A 21,825-nucleotide genomic window follows, 5' to 3' on the forward strand; every position below is an offset into this window, starting at 1 on the left:
CCACAGTTGGATGTACCTGTATTTTCTTTTCTGCTCTTCAGTCCAAGGCTGTATTTCCCAAACCTTCTCTGATCCCAGCCACAGCTGCAGCTAGGTTTTTGTTTTTTGGGTTTTTTTTGTCAGGCTTACCATCATAGTTAATTTAACTTCTTGTGTGCTTAGGAGCTAATTAAGTAATAGCTGGCCTGACTGGCAGAATGCTATGTTGTCATGATTAGGTTTTACTCCTGACTGACTTTTTTTCAGGGAATCTTACATAATTTACTTCACATGTCTGCTACCTCTGTTTCCACGTATGTAACTAGGAAACAAGAACCTTTATCTCTTTGAGAGTTTGAAGCAGAGAATTTTGTAGGCAGTATGTAACAGAGTTATATATTAACAATACCACTAATTCCATAATTAGGAACTTAAATAACTCTTTAAGGTTTTTTTCAGTGTGCTGTATAAACTTTGACCATCATATCTAAAGAATTATTTCAGTAATGAGCTGGTAGGCATTGTTACTCTTTTTCTGTAGACAGAAATTGAATGCCAGTTATTTGACCTTAGGTCGGCAATACACCGCACAGGGCTGCAGCACTGATTAGAGTTTTGGTCCTGACACAGCTCAGCATCAAGAATATCTGGACAATCTCACTCAGCTGTAAAGTATCACTGAAGAGATTTTTAGAGATTTCACAAAGCTGCTGGCGCAGTACCCTGTGGGGAGTCAGAGTAGAAACTGGTCACCGCTAGTCAATGGTGGGGAACGTGCCACCACACGTTTCTAGCTGTAAATGAAACCACTGTTCTGAAAACCAACCATTGTCTCCCACGAAGAACACATCCTACCACCCCCTGGTAAGATTTGTGGCAAGGTAAAGAGAGGGAATGCCCTGTGCAAGCAGCACACGCACTTCAGTGCTCATGCAAGATGGATTAAGATGAGTAGCCTCTATGATTTCTGGATCTAGAGCATTGCAGAGCTAGATTGATGAATTACCTCTCCTTCACTTTCAGCTGTCAAGCTTCAAGTTTTTTTCCATGCAGGATATTATTTTCTTATGCTTCAGTTGTGTTTCCACAACCCTTTCTCTTAGTGCAGCTGTAGCTCCACTTTGTGGAAGATGAGGAAAGCAGAGTGACCCAGGTGTGTTAACTGCCAGACCTCGCAGATGTATAAAAGATGTGGGTCTTCAGAATCACCCAACAACAATTAGTGAGGACTAAGACTACTTCTCATTCTTTTTCAACTTGAAAGGCACACAAATATTTCCAAACACCTTGCTGTATTTCTTCCTCCTACCTTATTAAATAATATACAAAATATACAAATATAAAGCTGTAAATATACAGCATGCAAAAAAATTAAGGGAAATGTATTTTCTGTGTATCTACATACGCAGCCATGGAAACTGACTGACCACAGATCCATTTTTCATAAAGAAGTAGGAATATTTTTCAACCTGTTCAGTACCCTATTGAATATTCTGATAGAAATTAATGTATCCCATCTCTCAGGAAATTCTCCAGTTACAGAGTTAATGCTGGAGCTGAACCAGCATGGTTTTGAGTCTCCAGAGGCTATGAATGCTTTTAAAGGTATTAAATAAATAATAAGAATACTTAAAATTATTCTTTTTAAAATCTGTTTTCCATACAATGGAAGAGGACTGGATTTCAGACAGGGCTACCTACTGACCGCACAGAACCAAAATAATTCTTCAAGGAAGGCAATTTAGAATACATTTTCTTTGAAAAATGCTGGTACTTCTGGATGCTGCAAAACCAAGTTTATTTTGTGATGAGGGTGGGGATTCAGCTTAAGATGTCTGACTATAGGTATCCACATACAGGTGTCTATAAGTGTACCTGATGCTTACTTCCAAGCATAGACAGCAGAGATTTGGTGAATGAAACAGCAGACACCCAGTGCTCATGCAGAGACCTGTAAGTGGGCACCTCAGCTTAATGCCAGTTTTAAAATAAATCTCTCCCAAACCATCCAAAGCTACCCTCTGACAAGGTGGCCCTGCACAGGACAAAGAGTTGTTCTGGCACTTAGCTTTGAAGAGACTGTGAAGCAGTTTAGGAAGCCCTCCCAGTGCAGGCCCGTTCTGTGCTTCAGCAGAGCATGCTCTCTTAATTGCAAGTTCATGTCATGTCAGACTGTGGCAAGAGCTGTAAAGCCTCACTAAGTGCTGGTCATGTCAATTTGATCAAAACCATGTCAGAATAACAGGAAAAGAGAGGAACTGGATTATCCTTTTAGTAGGTAAGGACATTATTTCAGTTTTGGATTTTAGGGCCACGGCTTTAATGTTTTGTAGGCAGTATTCAAACCAGACACAGCACTAAAAAGTGAAAGCAGCTAAGGTGCTTTGAAATGTTCACCCATGAGTCCGTTGTCTCAGTAATTTCATTTCAGGGATAACCTTGTCTGAGGAGAAAGCCCCACGTCTCTGTGAGGAGCAGGAAATAGACATGTTCTGAACAATCTTCGCAAGGCATCTGAGGACTTTCAGGAAGCCAAGTGGCAAAGGGGAAAAAGTAACAAGATTTTTGATATGACATGCAAAGTGCTGAGAAGGGTACTTCAACTTGTGCAACATGGAGCTCTGAAGACCACACGTAGCATCCAAGGATGGACACCTTGCAGCAGTGTACCAAACAGCTCTGCCCACTCAGGCTAACACATGCAGGAAGAGCACTGAAAAAACAATGGTGGCCCAAAGAAAGAACATGAAAAAGCTGGATGCCTCACATATATATACAATCTAGGGATACACAGATGAAGGATGGTGCAAGCAGGCCAGAAGCCTTCTTGTTGAGGGCCATACAGCAGGACAGCGTTGGCACTGATGGAAACAAAGGGAACCACACAAAGTCTGTCTGGGACTGCCTGCTCAAGAAGTCAAGAGTTGAGAGGAGAAAGTGTTTGAAAACATCTTGTTTAAAGAAATTCAAGGAACGAACACAGCTAGCAAGTGGCTATGACATGTCCCAGGCCCAAGGACATCATATCCTCAGCCACCTTAAGAAGTAAGCAGGCACCTGGAGCATGGGCAGCAGCCCTTGTTTCAGGACTGCCAAACACCCCAGCTAATGCTGACAGTTTCGGGCTGTAAATTCCCACCAGCTCTCCACACAGACCATTCATCTGAGGGGAATTTCCCAAGCAGACCTCTTTGGAGAAATCATCTTTCTTTCCAGGGTTTAGCATAATGCCAGGGAAGTGGACCATGTAAACAGTCTGAGCCTCTGAATGAAAGGAATGCAGAGAGGAATGGAGATGAAAGACTAGAATGTAATTCCTGTAAACAAAACCATCAGCTTCTTTTAAATTAAACACATACCTATCTTCCCACTGCTTTGTATATATACACACAGCAGCTCAGTAAATTCCGGGGAAATATGAGAGGCAGTGGTCTAGCATCCAAGAAAACATTGCCTTAAGCTTTACTTAAGGAAATGAAATTTATGAGAATTTAAAGCCCGTACTATTGAGGCTTTGCTGTTACGTGACAGTAGTCGCAAAGCTGAAAGTTCGATGCCAAATGTATTTTAAAAATTCACTAGACTTCACAGTACAGTTCAAATGCATCTCACATATTTGATACATGTTTTTAAAAATGCTCCCCTCCCACATATTTTTTCTTTAAAATGTCATCAAAATCAAGAACTCTGCAAGGAAAACTCAGAAAGAGGAATAACTCCATATACAGAATTTGTGTAAGATTCTCCAAATGTAAATAAGTTGATGAAGACAAAATAATTCTGAGGGTTATGAAACTTTAGCATGCCGATTTCACAAAAGCAGTTATGCTTTTTTTTTTTTTTTAAGTTCTCCGACCCTATAATGTGCCTCATTAACTGTCGCACAGGCTACTGTGTAGCATGGAAATGCCACCAGAAGATGTCAGGCACGGACCGTGAACGGGCGGGGGGGCTGCAGGGGCGATGCCTGAACGAGCCAAACCCACAGAAATAAACACTCAGCTGAAAAGCACTTGACAGGCACAGATGTCATTGCTAATACTGTGTCAGTACTTCATAGTCAAGGAAAATGCCAATTTGGGAAAAATAGAAAAAAAAGTTTTGATGTTGTTAGATCTCAAAATTAAAAGTCAAAATATCTCTTATCTACTCTTACTAGCTCTTTTCATACTTCAGAAGAGCAATTCCACTAAGACGTGAATGTTTCAAACCAACATACATGCAGGTGTGCCATTGCATACTCATGCACACGGACACAAACCCCCACACAACTCTGAGATCAAGCACGACATGTTTGATATGTGCTAGAAGAACTTCCTGAGGGTAAATTTTGTGTATTAGACATTACAAAGTTCATAATCACAGAATCATAAAATCATAGAATGGCTTGGGTTGGAAGGGACCTTAAAGATCATCTAGTTCCAACACCCCTGCCATCAGCAGGGACACCTTCCACTAGATCAGGGTCAAAGCCTCATCCAATATGCCCTTGAACACTTCCAGGGAGGGGGCATCCACAACTTCTCTGGGCAACCTGTGCCAGTGTCTCACCACCCTCACAGTAAAGGATTTCTTCCTAATAGCTAATCAAAATCTACCCTTATCCAGTTTAAATCCATTACCACTCATCCTATCACTACCTGCTCTTGAAAAAAGTCCCTCCCCAACTTTCCAGTAGGTCTCCTTCAGGTACTGGAAGGCCGTTATAAGGTCCCCCTGGAGCTTTCTGTTCTCCAGGCTGAACAGCCCCAACTCTCTTAGCCTGTCCTCTGATCATCCTCATGACCCTTCTCTGAACTCACTCCTGTAGGTCCATGTCCTTCTTATGTTGGGGGCTCCAGAACTGGACGCTGTACTCCAGGTGGGGCCTCACGAGAGCAGAGTAGAAGATGAGAATCACCTCCCTCAACCTGCTGGTCATGCTTCTCTTGATGCAGCCCAGAACTGTTTTACCCAAGACACATGGAGCAAATTGTGTTTGACTTTCACACTTCTTATGTCTGCAGATTTCCTTTCAGGGTACTCAAGAGAACCTGAGAATATTGATTACTAAGAACAGAACTAAGTTCAGTATATTGTAGACCTAAAGGTTTATGGGTTTTAAGATTGCAATGCTTACCTACTCTTTGGCTTTTGCTCTTGCTACAGAAGATTATATTCTGGTAATTTTTATTACTACTTTTATATTTCCTTATACCCATCCATAAACTTTACTGAGTACTGAGATGACAAATGGAGCAATAACAACCCACTCATGTGGATTCATAGAATTAATTGATGTTTGGCTCAAATCTTCTTTATGAATGTAGATCTGATGAGTTCTATCTCCAGCATTAAAAACACAATTAAAGTCAAGGTTAGTAAGAAAGTACTGTCTTTAAAATGTTCACAGCCTTAGAAATAAGCAACAGTTTCTGTTTAGCAATGAATTATGAAAATAATTTACAAATGTATACTAATTCAATTATCTTGGAAATTACCATTCTCTTTAAGGTCAAGAACAGATGCAGCTCCAATAATGTGACTTCACTAATGTTTTAGTTTCCTGTAACCATAATTTTGGCATTTACTGTCCATACCTCACAGAAGCTGATTACAATTATATTAGGAATTTTTTGCTTGTCATTTTGATTCACTTCAACTGAGTAAAATCAAGATAAACCATACCTAATTTGAGTCTGATCCAATGTCACACCCATATCTACCCCACACCAAACCAGCCAGGAATTACTTAAAACCTCTACTCCATCTACTGACCTGCAGTACTGGAATTTGTAATGGAGTTCATAAAGTAACACTGCAGGTCAAAGGAAGAATGTTGAAAACGGGAGACAGTAAACAGACCAGCCAAGAGACGCAACCTCATCCAAACTCTGGCTCCTGAGGAATTCAGAGGTTCAGGGAGCAACACATGGTGCCCTCACACATTTTCAGGGCTCCGCTTCTCAGGACTAGGTAGAACTGTTCAACTTCATTTTATGAAATACATTCTGTGAAATGGAGTTACATTAAAATGTTCTGTATAGGAGGAAAGACAGATGAAGAATTTTTGTTCCCCTTTGAATTAAATTGGCATGGGAGTCACCATCTGGGCAAAACAACATGAGCCCCACCTTTTCCTTCTGAGAAAAACTTGCAAAGCCCCTCAATTAAAAAGCAGTCTGCTGTATTTTAATGAAGATAGCACTAGGTTCCTTTAGGTTTGGGGGCTTTGTTGTTGGTTTTGCTTTGCTATTTTTTCCTTTTTACATAGCTCTAGTAGTTCTATATATCTAATGTTAAAATTAGAAGAGCTCTTATGCCTGCAAAAATCAGGTGAGATACACAACAAATGATCCTGAACAGTGATTCCAAGAGACACTGCAATATATATTAACATGTAAGAAAGTAACTTTCCCACACCTAGAGCCACCACATAAAAGTTTTCATTCTGGGTATTTCAGTCTCTTCAGGCCTTATGAAATGACCTGGCCTCCAGCAAAAGAAGTCTTTCTTTCCCTTTTCAGAATGAGAACTCAAATGGAAAACTTCACAATAGAGCTGGACATCTGGATCTCACCAGACGCCTTGGTGTCCTATCATGCCAATGCATGGAAGCCCTTCGCACTCCATGCACAGCTCCCCTTGTACCTCACCTTGCAGGAAGGGCAGCCACAGCCGACCAGGGGATCCCTTTTCTCTTACTTCGGGGCAGGGCTTTTCACACCACCCCCTCCTTTAGCTGTGGCCCTTTCAGTCTCAGCAGAGGTGGAAGAAAGTGTGGGACCTCACATGCAGGCAGCAGTTTGCCACCAGATTGTATTCTTTTTTCCTTGCCCAGGCCTCTGCTCCAGCTGCCTCAGAAAGCTCTCATCCATCTCATTTGATTTCTTTTGAAAAAAGTGGATTGCTGAACTGGCTTCTGATTTCATTCCCCAGCTGGTGGTTTCCCTTCCCACACTACAAGTCTCCAGCCCTAGCCTTTCCATTAAATTACCAGCAGGCACTGCCCAGCCATGTGTCTACTCTTGAGTGCAGCCCAGCGAGCCCGAGCAGCTCCAGACCTCTCTTGACCCAGTCCAGCCCTGTACCTGTAAGAGCATATGGGTAAGGTCTCCGAGAAGCAACTGCCTCTAGAAAACAGTTGATTGAAAGGTCTTGAGATGGAAATATCTCTATCTAACTAGGCTATTGAAAACAAAAATGCCAGTTTAGGGTGGAGTTCATATCACCTGTTGTATATAATCCAGTAATAAACTGGATAGAGATCTTGTTTCCTCAGCAGCAAGTCAGAGAGCAAGAGCAAAGAGAGTTATCAGAAAGACACTATTATTAATTGTCCAGAGAGGTCAGTGTTTCAACCAAGGTCGGAATGATTTAAGCAGCCTGTGGTCAAACAGGCTATGGGATTTCTCTCTCCCCTACTTTCAGCACTGCATCCAGCCTGGTCCCTCCTGAGGGCTGACATCCTTCTCTAGTCATCATGCTGCCAAAGCAGATTTCATAAACAACTTAATACCAGTGGTTTCCCAACTATAGGCCACAAATCACATGCCCTTGATCTATAGAATGCTGGCTAGCTCTATCAAGCTGGCTGCACTCATTTAACTTAGGAAGATAAACAACAAATGAGAAAAAAACGTACTGAAGAGAAAAATGGATTGTACAGTTGTATCTGTATTGAATTAACAGAAAAGGAACGAAAATCTTAGAGAGACAAACTAGAAACACAGATGCTTTCCTACTGTTGCTTTTCCATGTAGGCATTTTTGGTAATTCCTACAGAAGTAGTTATGCAATCCTGAACAGATCCTCTATTTAACATGGTTATATTTGGGAGGAAACTTCGGAATTAGTTTTTTTTTCTTGTACAATGAAATTACTTGTGGGGAGACTGCCCTCTTCCTGGCATACAGCTTGCACAGGAGGACTGCATGGTGACAAGGGAAAGTACATGGAGACTAACTAATCTTGTGTTGCATATGGCTAATTCCTAATATAGGAATTTATTAAAAACAGTCTCTAGAATCACCATACAAAGTTCTGGGCATATTTTCCAAACTAACCAGCTCTCCGACAACACTAAAACCTATTAAAGCACAGTCTTAGCAATGATCATCAAACCCACTTTTCCTCTTCTAAGATATAACTATTTAAAATCCTTCCCCTACTATTTTACCCTAATTGGAAGAAAGGGGAAGGAATGAGAAGTGTTTACAGTGTCTAGATAGCTAAAACATTAGTCCTCTTGAGTACTAAACATGAGTTATAAAACACAGAAATTCCAGAGCTGAGGAGTTTTTGTGGAAAATAAAACATTTTTTTCAGAATGAGAAGAAATGGCCTCAAGTTGTGCCAGGGGAGGTTTAGAACGAACATTAGGAAAAACTTCTTCACCAAAAGGGTAGTCAAGCATTGGAACAGGCTGCCCAGGAAAGTGGCAGAGTCACCTTCCCTGGTGGTATTTAAAAGACGGGTAGACGAGGTGCTTAGGGACATGGTTTAGAGGTGGAATTAGTAGTGATCTTAAAGATCTTTTCCAACTACTATGATTCTGTGAAAACTTTACACTAGTAGATCTATCCTGGTCATAGAAAAAAAAGTATCTCTCAAATAAAATCAGAATCCTTCTGCAGCAGATGAGATAGAAAAGGTAAATTCCACTCTCTTCAAATGCACCTGGGGCTATGAATGACATAATGGCATTTCTCCCTCCTTTTAAAGGATCTTTTCAAAGGACTAGATGCTCCCCAGGTGTTTATTTTTAACACAGAGCACAGTAACCACTCCATGGTAAGATCATCCCATGCTATTCCTTAGTTTCTCTTGCAGACCCTACTCTTTGCTGTGATTCAAAGGAACAGGTTACTACTGCTAGTGACACCACTGTGTAGAATTTGCAGTGCTCTGTCCTTACCACTGCTACTAATAGCCAAATTCCCCCTTTCCTCAGTGAGGAAAGTCCCATGATAGCCACTCCATTACCTCTTCACCAACTGTCTTTTAAATTCTGTCTGGCTCTTGCAGTTTGCAAACTCCCACATTTCTCTGCAGCTCCTTCCTCAGTGAAGAAAGTCCCATGATAGCCACTCCATTATCTCTTCACCAACTGTCTTTTAAATTCTGGCTGGCTCTTGCAGAGTTTGCAAACTCCCACATTTCTCTGCAGCTCCACTGAACCAACCTTGCTGTCAGCCAGTATCAGTGATGCACCCACACAGTCATTTCAAGCAGAGACCTACCAAAGCACACAGCAGCGCACACACACTCACAGCTGTTGCTCAGAATTTGCTGCCGCTGAGCCTCCTTCACTGCCTGTGGATACTTCCTCATTTCTCCTTTTACTGCATATCACTGAGACAATTTTAAAAGTTACATGTGCCAAATAACACTTTCAAAATGTATCTGAAAGTATGTAATAAGTTTTAAGCCTTGTACTGCGATGTTTACCAAAGATCATATAGACACAGTAACAGCATATAGATTTTTTTTATCAGCTGAAAACTGACAAAAGCTGTAGCCTTTAAAAGCTTATCTGGCTGAAAAGGAAGAACCTCCCGGCTCTCACCTTTCACAGCCCATAGTCTGGATGCCTTTCTGGTTGACTGCTGTTATTTTGCTGAGTGCTGGGACAGGCTGTCTGCTGGCAAGAGGACTCCCGCTACCCTCCCCTCGCAATTGACTTCTTGTGCTCCTTTTGTTTTAAAAAAGCTTTACTGCAACGTCCTGTTCTTTTACACTCCAACCCCTCTTCTGTCCCTTCCTACTTCCTCTGCACCCCATAGCTGTTGCTCTCTATCACACTAAAGAAATAAAAGGAAAGACCAAATTAGTACGTGTGAGGACTTATTTTTAAATAATAGTATTTTCCACAGGTTCAGCACAGCCTAGCTACTGTGACAACTATTTCCATGCCAACATCTCAACCAAACAGCATTGTCTTTTCCCCTCCCAAGCCAAATATCATCAACTTGTACAAATATACTCCTTGCAGGCGTACTTACCAGCACCTCGATCCCTACCTGCCATCCTGCCTGACCTTTGTTCATGTTCCCGTCTCTCGTCGACACGCCCTAAATTCTTGCTGTGACACACAAACAAAAAATACTGTAGTAGATCTGCAGTGAAGTCGAGCATCATAAAAAGTGTAATGAGAGGAAAGAGAAAAGGCTGTATAACACAGAACATTTTTCCTAATTGAATGACACTGACTTTGAAGCAGAGGCTTGCTTTCCCCGGCCTTGCAGCTTCCCATCCTGGGCCTGGGATCCAAGGGCCATGTTAGTAAGAAGTGTAGCAGTACACACATATTTGGTCTTTGAACTTACCAGGCAGAACATGACTCTCTTGGAACTTATGCTAAATAAAAGCGTTTCCTTGCCTCTGTTGGAAAACAGCCTAATAATTAGTTATATTCTGTACTCATTGGGATATTATTTTATAGAAATCTGCTTTCTTAAGCACTGAAAGAAATATTCTTCAAAATGTCATTTTCCCTCTTTTTGCAAGTGCCAAGAGTGCTTAACAAGCTACGTAACATAACCTTATGCAGGGTACAAAACTAGGGGAAAAAAAGTTCTACCTATGATTTCAAATTTGTCTGCTTTATTCAAAGTGATTTAATTATTACTTTTCTTTAGAGGTGATTAAAGTTCATTAAAATTCAAAGTAATGCTTGCCAAGATCTCAAAACAGTTTGTAATTTTATTCTTGCATAATGAGGAAAAATATGTTTTGTTTCAATCTCTTTGGTGAGAAGATATGGCACCTTGCCAGATTACAAGGAGGAAAACTCTCCTTGGTGCCAAGGCCTTGTAAACTGCATCCTGTGTCTCACTGCCTCGGTGCTGAACAAGGCAGCTGACAAATCAATAGGTGATTTGCTTTAACACCTTCCTGTTTCTGAGTATCAGGACAAGCTGTTATTTACAAAAGAGCAGTGGGAAAAACAGGTAAAAATTGCATAGAGGAAGAGAAGAGGAGGAGGAATGTGACATTTTGCCAATTTGCAAATAAATGGAAGCTGATTCATCCTGTCCAGTGGGTTTTCATATCAGCACTTGGTTAATGATACCACCCTGAAATCTGTTGGTTCAGCTGTCTGGCTGCAGCAGCTTAGTGCCCAGCACAGTGCATCATCTAGTACATGGCCCGAGAGAGGAAAAAAACAAACATAAAGTGCTCACCTGTAACTCTTGCTCCCTGCACAGGTACTTCAGTTTTTTACTTTCGGCAAACACACAGCTCTGACTGCAGCATGGGGCCAGAAAAGATTGCTAATAGATTCAAATATTGAGTATTTGGCAGCAGCGATACAGGCATTTCCTGAACCCTTCAATTAAGTGTTTTTGCCTCCATGGCGTTAAAAAATGAGTAAGATATACAAAATACTCCAATTGCAGTTGTACACAGTAATCTGCTGGGATAACCCTCCTTAGATTTAGAATATAAACTGAACTGTATTTCAGCTTAAGCACTAAAAATCTCAAGAGTTATCAGAAGAAAATGAAACCAAGAAAAAGGACAATTACACTCTTCTACTGTAGAATCAAGTAGTCAAATGAGATCTACTTGTCTTTATTTGAAGTGTCATAAGAAATAATCCAATACTGTTGAAAAGAGAGTAATGAAGGGACAGACCTGAAAAGCTCAAGTCTTTATTTACCTATAGATGACACAGAAGCACCAAAGTAAAACACTGAGAAGTTCGCATCTTCACTTACCTACAGAATACACAGACAAAAGTCATCAACTTTTCTCGTCCCTTTCAGTAATACATTGGCCTCTTGGATACAGGAGTTTTATTTCTACTTTAAATACTTCTTTGTCCTCTCATCTGAGCTAACACCCAACTTATAACCTTACCACAAAGTAAAACAGAAAGTGAAACAGAGTTTAAAAAAGTGAGTAATGAATGTTACTGAATACTAAAGAAAATAGGAAAATGTAAATAATGTTTACTTCTACCTAATTTTTAAGTAGTCTTAGGCATTACTTATAATACAGTTAATCATCATTGCACTTCTTCCAGGAACACGACTGTCGAGTGACCAAGTCTCAGACTAAAATTTTTAGCATTAGAAATGATGGATCATTACACCAGTAGCAACCTGCCAATTCTAGTTAGCATTTCCTATAACAAAACAGTTAAATTTTCAAACAAGTCCAGCTATTTAAATGGATTTAAGGAAGCACCTGAATACAGAGTTTGTCAGTTAGGTAAAATATCATTCTAACGTTGTAAACATAAACCTATGATATATATGTTTGTAATTATTCTAAGTGTTTTTTTTTTAAATCATACAAGCACAACCACTTTAGAACAGGCACAGTGAACTACATTAAAATCTACTAAACTGCTTCAATCAGTAACACGATATTCAACATGCATTTTAAAGAGTTTTTTAGCTTGTTCTGCAACACTTGCATACTACTGTCCGGCACACTGCAAAGGCAGTTGTCTTTTGCTTTTCACAAACCTCTCGGCCATTGTTGAAGATGACTTTCTTGTATTTAAATCTGCATGGTGCAGCAATAGAGCTCTCAGTGCAAGCAAATCCAAGTCCTCCATAAGGTAATGATGCTTTCTTTAGCAAGGGGATCCCACCATATCCTGAGAATGAGCTCTATCACATATCTGCTAGAGGTCTAAACACTTGTGGCTAGCCCTACACACTCCCAAATCAAACATACTAACTGACACTACTGCAGTAGTGCCACAAATTAGGCCATATTTAGAAAGTAATGTCCAAAATTTCTACCTATTCATCTACAGCCTAGCATGGTCTAGGAAAGATATGATCAAAGCTGTGATTTTAGATAGCAATTTGCTTTTCATTTTTAAGTATTTGTGCAAAGGTGAGCAAATGAAAGGCTGGACATCACATCTTGCTCATAAAAACATTAACTATACTGTAGTGATAACTAGAACCATTTTTAGATTTTTATAAAATAAATTATCCAGTTTGCCATCCTTTCCTTGTTGAAAACTATGTAGAAAAAAAAGCTGGAGAAAGCCCGGATTTTCTTAATTCTTACATACATATTCCTCCTCCTAATATTCAATCTTGCACAGTCTCAAACCATACATTTTCTCCTTATTTCCTCCCTGCTTGTAACCATCTTTATGAATCCCAGAATCTGGACAGTGAAAATTGAAAGTGGTCAGTCTTTTTTAAATGTCACTTCTCACACAAAGCCAAAGCACACAATTACAGGAGTTTTTAAGTGATATTTTATTACAAACTAGTGAGCAGAAGAAGTTAAACGGGAAGAAAGAGTGATTCAGTTAGGAACAATTAGCATTTTCTATATAATTGCTTCACAGAGAAATATGAGAGTTATTTAAAGAGAGTCTTAACTTGCAAAGCTTCAGTGATTTTATTGTCCCCACCCATTAAATATATTTGGTAGTTGGCTGTAACCACACTTACACTGTTGCAATCAAAATCTTAAAGTCTAAAATGCATCACTGTTGTAACAAGCCTTCAGGCAAAAGCAGAGATTAACATTTCTGAGAGAGAGAAAAACAAAGATTTCATTCCACAGGCTCTCAGTTTACAAAATCTGATATCCAGAGATAAATACTGATTGGAAAATGTGCCAAAATGCCAATTATCAAGCTGCAGTTTTCTCAAATATAATCTTGTGCAACAGGAAAACACTGGTTTGCTTTTAAATTATGCTTTGGTTTCTTAGAAAATACCCTGTTACAAAGAGAAGATGAGTTAATGCCGCTTTGTTGCATGAGATTATGCCATAGCTTGTTGAATGAGCCTGTAATACCTAAATATCTTCAGGTCATTTCATCAAGGGAAATCCATAAAAATTGCCTGAGTTCCTGCCCTAAAAAACTAAGTAGAGTTTAAATTCTTATTTTAGCTGTCACCACATTGTAAGTGCATCCTTTCACTATTTCTGAAAGCACAGATTTTATTAGTTGTAACACCTCAAGAAGTCAACAGTGAGAAGATCAATTATAAAACTGGTTCATCTTCAATAGCATTTCTGTTTACCAGAAAAAAAGGCAAGAGTATTAGCACCAAATATGCATACACTTTCTTTACCTCCCTTATTAAAGAAATTCAAGACCTCAAAACAAAGTTTGATACCTATGTTATTTAATATTCTTAAAAATTTACAGCATATTGATTAAAAAGTCAACATAGACTTGAATTGTTATCTCTGCAGTACAGATAAGGCTTTTTACCTTTTGTTATCTGTAATGGAGCTTCACCACATAACAAATACCTACAAGTCAAGAGTGTTAATTAAAGATACTGAAGATGGCATCTTTTACCTCAAAGATTCTAAAACTTACACAATTATTGCCAAAGTTTACTGGTTAATCTCTCAGCAATTAACATTACAGACACATTTCTTGAAGAAAGCCTATACAAACAAAAAAGAGCATCTCACTTCCTACTCCTTCATGAGCCACATCCACTACAACCTCATTGCTAATAACTAACCATGTTTTGCACAGTTTGGCCTGAACTAGTTGAAAATACAGGTCAGACTTTTCTAGAACTCTGCTGTTACTCCCTATTAAGGTACTTCCAGGACTTTGGTGTCCAGAGACAATTGTGTTCCCTAAAAGCCCATCAATGAATACCAAGGTAATCTCTCAGAAACACTGCTGGATTTTGCCTTTTCAGACAGATTTTCTTCAATGAAGAAAACGAGGACTTCCAGGCTTCTTTTGATCTTAGAACACTCAACCCTCAAATCTGCTCCCAGACCTAAAAGAAGGCCTGGAGATTTTGGGTTTTTTGAGGCGAGCACCCTCATCAGACTATAAAATGAGCCTAATTTAAAGGTGTTAAAAAAAGTCTTCTTTGGAGGCAGCAACTTTCACTCAAAGAAAAGGTGTAGGGGACTTGATACTGCCCAAGAAAATGAAGAGCTGTCTTTTTATGTGGTATAAAAAGACCCTGCCCATTTCCTAATCAAATATTGAAATATGTCAAATGCTTAATATTACTTCAAACATCTTGAGTGAACCCAGAAACTGGCACTCAGTTTTGCTTAAAAAGAAATCCCTACGGAGGTACGAGCATAAAATATGGCTATTGGCTTTGTAATTAGACCTTCGTGCTCCAGGAATGCAAAGTGAAATGTAAGCAGCAGTTTCCATACTCAAAGGGTTGTCAACTTCTGGATCAGAAGATCTCAGCTGCAAACGTGTAGATGTAGGTGGAAACCGACTAGACCTCCATAGAGAATTGTGCTATTTGGGGTTGTGAGATACACATCAGGATATCCCTGTTGTTGACTCTTGCCCAAATGCTGTCCATATATCAACATCACTCTTACATGTGACATTCCTACAAGGTTTCCTTTTCATTTTTAATAGTTGGAGATTAACAGAACTTTTCATGGTATAACTAGAGCATTGGATCATCTCAATATCCACATCAATACTCAATCCCTCTCAAAACCTTGGTAAATTCTTCATGTCCCAGAGCAACTTCCAGCAGCAGTACATTCCACAGTGCTCCACACTCACCAAATTTTCTCAAATGTTTGAGGTCTGTTTACAAAGGAAAACATCTAGCCAAGAATAGTTTTATGGGCACTGTTACACTTCATAGATAACACTTGAATGTTCTAGTGGGAGAAGGTAAACAAGAAGACACTAAAATTACAAGAGAGAAAGGAAGAGATGGGTTATGAAAGAAAAATGAGAACATCCATGGGAAAACGTAAGAAGTGCTAAGATCAAGTAGACATTCTATGACAAATCCACTGCTTAAAGGAGGAGCACAGCACAGATGCTCGTGTACTTAGAGCTAAAGAAGAACCTAAAGACTGAAAAACCTAGAATGCCAAAGGCAAAAACTGAGGAAGGACATATTTCGTATTTTAAAACAAAATCTGAAGGCCTCTGGGCTTTCATAAAGGAAGCCTAAACCAAATTCACCTACCATTAAAAACTTTACTAAGTGCAAATGTTCATAATGTCCTATCCATAAAGTAACCATCGTGTTGAATGCATGGTTTCTTATGGTATTTATGTTTCGAGTTGTTTTTTAAAACAACATTACAAACTTTATGATAAACTGTGATATAGTTATTATCCGCTTACTGTAGCAGGGGGATTGGAACTAGATGATCTTTAAGGTCCCTTCCAACCCAAACCATTCTATGATTCTATGATCCACTCGTGCTCCTTATGTGTCATCTACAGCAATGAATGAAAAGGAGGTTGTCTTTAATTATCCTGCCTGTGCAGAACAGAACATGTATTCATATAGAAATGTCAGAAATTAAATCTATTGTGAAGTGAATTCACTTAATTTGTGTAGAAGTAGCACTGTAACACCCTTCATTAACTTTTCCTGGGAAGGACTATACTTCTGACTCTGAAGTACGGGAAAAGGTCATTTTCAACGAACTGATGGAAAGATACTCACTACACTCCCAAAGCAGAAAATTAGCATAGTGGAAATATGCAAATTTCTCTCTTGTGTATGTTCAAACACATACACACTTGAGAAACTGAATCTGAATGTAAAAATAGTTCTAAGAGTTCAGGTTGGGAGCGTCCCAGTAGGGGTGACAAATCCAGTTAGAATTTTAGTCAGACAATATTAATTCTTCTTTAAACACAATAAGTAGTCAGCCTGGATTAAAAAGAATTTAATTTTATTTGGACAAAGGCACACAGTCTTTATTGCTGGATTAAACACTCGTCTTCTACCTGCAACAGTAAGAATTTGAACATAATTTTTAATCTGATATCACAAATACTATCACAACTAGTCCATGTTCAAAACTAAAACGGATATTATTTAGTTATTTATAGCTCAATGATGCTTCAATTTTTAAAATGCATAAAATGGATATTTTAAAAAAAATGACTTTGCATTATAATTATGAGACTATTTTCAGAGGAAAACTCAACTATCACAATTTTTCCAGAACAGAAAAATCACAGTTAGCCCTGAACAAGAACAGTTACACCAGAAATCCAGAAATAAAAGCAAAGGGATTAAATTAACAAGGTAATGTACATCTGCTACAGTACAAGGAGAAATGGTAGACTGAGATTTGCTACAGTGAGTCAAAATACTTGGAAGATCATTAATGCTATTAAAATACATATCAAAGTCCTTTTTGTCCTGGATATATTTACGTAGTCCTAAAGAAATGCTTAATAACAGAAGCAGAAATGCTGGTGTCAACAACTTTTGCAGATATTGACATCAGAATGACTGGCTTGGAACAGATCTGCAGTGAACTGCTATATCAAATTAAAATTACAAGATCCAGAATTAATTTGTTTCATTTTTAACAAAACCTTTAAGTATAATCCTTAGCTCCTAGTCCCAGCAGATACAAGTACCAGCATGATTTTTTTAAATTGTACTAAGTTTTAAAGTTATGGCTTGCAATGGTAATTTCTCCAACTCAAATAGTTGTTTCTAATTAAAAATGCCAGATGTTTATGATCATTAATACTGAAGTAAACGGACTGACTCAACTGACATCTTCATAAAGGGTCTGAGCCCAAGAAATACTGACACTCAGGCAATATGTTAATGCTATCCATAGTTATTACTCACGTATTTGTTTCCAAATAATTACCTTTCCTCTTGGCTACTAATACTGATTTGTTTCAACTCAAGCTGGAAGTACCCACAAAGAACTTACAGTAAACCATAAAATAGCTGGAGTCAGTGTAACTCTGCTCTCCTAGCCAAATGCTAAAAAATAATTTTATCTTCAGTATTCCTGTTGGTCTCTCTTATGGTAGCAAATTTCCAAGATGTAATGATACCAGACAAGTTGAAAAGAGCTTTGATGTAGGTTAATCAGTTGTTTCCAACATACTAAAACCCCTATCTTTTGTAGTGCTTATGCCAATCACAAATCTTTCCACAGCTAGTTCTCAGTACAGCTGAATCAAAAAAAAAAAAAAAAAAAAAAATCATTAGGTTATATTTCCAGCATTCAAAGCCACTGATTCATTCCTTGTTACCCTCTTTTCTTACTCTACCTCTCAAATTCAGAGCCAATCTAACATATCCCTCTCTGAATGTGTAAATACAAATCCAGTAATTAACAAAGAAAAATTTTACTTTAAAGAAGAAAAGAACACTCATTTGCAAATACAGGCTGTACTCTCTCAGTTAATATACATGTCAAGTAACACTGAACTTAAACATGGCTATTATTTTTAAAATGAAAAAAAATTGAGTCATTTTGAATTTCCTTGTAAAAATCACCAACATTCATATATGGTTGAAATCCTCTTTAGGGAATAAATACTACAAACATTGGTTCATATTATCAATGATAAAAATATTTCTGCACAACTTTAACCTTCAACTCTGGATGTAGTATCTGTTTTCTACACAACAGTATGTGATCATAACAGAAGTATCATTTTGCATTATCAAAACAGGCATTATGTGCTGTTCATTTTTAAAGTATTAAAAAAAAAAGTCTTATTTGTTTAGTCAGTGGGAATACTTTTCTGCTTAGATTTCCTAGATGACCCACATTACCCAGAAACACAGATGCTTGACCTAAGCAGTTTGGTATGAATTTTAACACATGAAAGTTCAGAAATCTCCAAGAGACTTAACAATATAGTTACTATTACATACTAACACCCTCTCATACCCTCCCGACCCCCCAAAAAAGCCCTTTTAAATTAATTAAGCCTAAGTACATTAATACCCAGATTCATTCAGGAATCGTATAGCCTTCCAAAGTGAGGTGGGTTCCCACTTACAGCAGTCCCTCTGCTTTTAAATTACAAAATTGTGAACAATCAAGGTCTTGGACTGGTGAGGACACAGACATGGGTTAGTGAATTACTGGTAAGGTAGCTAATTTAACACCTTCAAATCATCTAGGATAAACACTTATTCTGTGTTTGAGCTTGACTATATGGGTATCCTACTGAAATAAGAAGGTACTGGCAACTACTGATTAGACAATTATTAACATTCTACATTAATATATCATTTTTCCTACAGTCTACTAAACTTCTCCCAAGAGCCTGATAAAGTAAGTGATAATGAATTGTTATTGACATGCTTTTTTCCAAAAAGCCATCTAAATCTTCCAAAATGTCAGCACAAGTGTTAGGCTTCAAGATACAATTTGTGGGAATTTTTAAAATCATTAAGAGTTTTACATTTGTACAATAATACACAGCAACAAGAATGTCCTGAGGTACTTTATCTGAATTCAAACAGTTCTTTTGTTCACGTGTTCTGCCTGAAGCATTACTGCTTTCAAATATTTGGAAACTTTCTTTGCCAGTACTTCCTCAAGCTAAGGTATCAGAAGCACTTCTGCCAAATATTCCTGTCAGATAGATGTCCAGGTTAAAAAAGAAATCCTAATTTGGGGGTTTCTGCTACTAAGTTTTAGCCAATACCCAAGTAAACCAAGAAGAGGTAACACGACAACAAGTAATTCTTGCTTATGTTCTTTGCTGTCGTTCTTTGGTTTATAACATATGTGAAATACAGTTTATGAAACATCTCATTTACAACTCTGTATTAATATCTGTGTGTTCTGCATTAACTCCTTAATGATGCCTCAATATGTTTAACATCCCATACCATAAATCGATATTCATATTTCCTACCTAGTACACAGAGAAGGAAATCAGATGTTCTTCCAGAGAAAGTTTCATATTTATTCAGAAGGCATACATCTCAACTGAATTTTTTATTACTTTACATTTTTAATTTCATTAAACTGATAAATTAAGGGACTTCTTACTGTTTGAATAATATTAAAAGCAATATTAATTGGCATATATCGTAGTTTAGAGGGCTTATACAAACTCCTCATAGCATTTAAACCCCTGAGTAAAGGTTTCAAAAGGTGTCCCACGGGATCCCACCCACAGTGAAGGAAAACATCAAGGCATCCTGGAACAGAAGTGTCTTGAAAAATACTTTAAAGCTTTGAATAGTTCCTCCTCATTGGAATACACAAATGCAAAATAACCTATCCTATATCCAAAGCAATCCAATGTGTAACAGTAATATCTGGATTTGAAATTTAAAAAACTCTTACAGTCATTAAATACACATTATGAAAAGAACTGGCAAATCTGAAAAGATGATCGTTATTATACATTAAAGTTGCCTTTAAGTTTTAAGGAAACAAAAACTATATGCATGCAACTTGCTGCCACCAAACTTCAAAATCATCAGGAAAAAGCCTGGACTCTTCAAAATGTTTTCATTTCTAGTCTCTTGACTCAAATGACATATACATTTATTCTGATCAGGAATGAAAAATGTGCTGTATTAAGATGAAGTACATAAATTTCAGCCTAACAAGAATGTCAGGAAGAGAATTGTTAACTGAGGTCTGTGGTTAACGTAAAATGAAAATTTTGCCTACTATCCTGTTATAGAAGAATCAGTAACTGGATTGTCCATAACTGGATTGTAACGTCTAAACAGGCACTTTTTAAACACGTTGTTAGTTTAAAATCAAGGATAAAAGTTCTTTTTAAACCATTTGATACTTCAAAAGGGCACGAATCACTTGTATGCCTCTCTACTTTGTTATGTACAAAAATTTTCACCCAGCTTAAAAAATGAAAACATCAAAAAAACTCATATTGGTTATGATCACTGCAAATTTTAAGAAGACAGCTTTAACTAGAAGAGTATTGTAACAGCGTCTTTGCTAAAATGAAAGCTCCAGGCTTTGTCTGAATTCTCAACACAGCAAACAAACTTACTGTCTGATAGCAAATTTGCTTTTCATTGCTAAAGCAAAAGCTTTAAAGTAAACTGCAGTGCACAACTTCAATATGATTCTAAGAACTCACCTGCTATACCACAGGTGATTTATTGGTGGGGGGTTTTTTGTTGTGGTTTTTTTGTTGTTTTTGTTTTTTGTTGTTTGTTTTTTTTTTTTTTAATACAACCTCCCCCTCCTTACAGAATACCGAAAAAAAAAATTGCTATTCTACTATTATCAGTCTTTCAGATACTGTAAAAAAACCCACAACATACAGGAGTTTTAGAGAAAGTAATCAATCTGCAAAATGTTATACATCAGTAATAAGACATCCACTTTACAGCTGTTAAAAAAAAAAAAAAAAAAAAAAAAAAGGAAAAATTTCCCAAAATATATATTTTGGATCTGTGTAAACAAAGCTTATATGTATTGCTTCCATTCATTTCAAAAATATACACCCACATGGACTGAAAGTGATCTTGGTGCTATGAATTTTAAATTACTGCAGTTTATCCAGATGTAATCTGAAGATATAAAACCCAAATGTTTTTGAACTTAATATTTTGAAATATGTAAAAAATTTTAACTGTTCTTATGTGAAAAGAAAGCTGAAAATATACCACAAATTTTATGTCATTTAATTGAATGAAGAAGAAAGTACTATGAAAATAAACATTCATCTTGTTTCCTAACAATAAATATAAAGACAGTTATTACAACATACTGCAACACAGGAAGTATTACTATATTGACCTTAATGTTCAATCAGTAGTTTTTAAATCTTTCCTCATTGAGGCTTGAATCTTCTACCTTGTCAGCTGTCCAACAACTTTTAAGAGGGTTTTATTTTCTTGCTTCAATTGTTCATTTTCATCTTCTATATCATCTAGGTCCTGTGAAAAGAAAAAGAAAAAAATAAACCTTTCTCAGGACATAAATACAAACTCTCAATTATCAGTAGCAGGAATTCAGCACTGTAGCTCTGAAATGAAGAAGTTGGGGTTGGGAATAATTAGTGTCACAGTAGCTACCCTCAAATCTGTTAAACCAGCCCTTTTCCATGTGTTACTGTAACTACAAAACATTAACATTATATTCCCATGTACAAGCACCTTTAAATGTAAACATGTAATTAAAACC

At 37.7% G+C, this 21,825-nt stretch overlaps 1 protein-coding gene across 1 annotated transcript in view; it reads right to left on the reverse strand.

Annotated features, from left to right (window-relative positions):
- Positions 1-20,908: 20,908 nt before the first annotated feature.
- The window catches only part of PAWR (pro-apoptotic WT1 regulator), a gene marked incomplete at its 5' end in the record, with an annotated part of 6,165 nt that continues 5,248 nt past the window's right edge, over positions 20,909-21,825 (reverse strand). Inside the window, one exon of the mRNA XM_010167517.1 lies at positions 20,909-21,578. Within this exon, the coding sequence (XP_010165819.1) occupies positions 21,492-21,578 (87 nt within the window). The remainder of the gene's footprint in view (positions 21,579-21,825) is intronic.

Source organism: Antrostomus carolinensis, unplaced genomic scaffold, assembly GCF_000700745.2.
Source record: "Antrostomus carolinensis isolate BGI_N321 unplaced genomic scaffold, ASM70074v2 scaffold5445, whole genome shotgun sequence".
Lineage (NCBI taxonomy): Eukaryota > Metazoa > Chordata > Aves > Caprimulgiformes > Caprimulgidae > Antrostomus > Antrostomus carolinensis.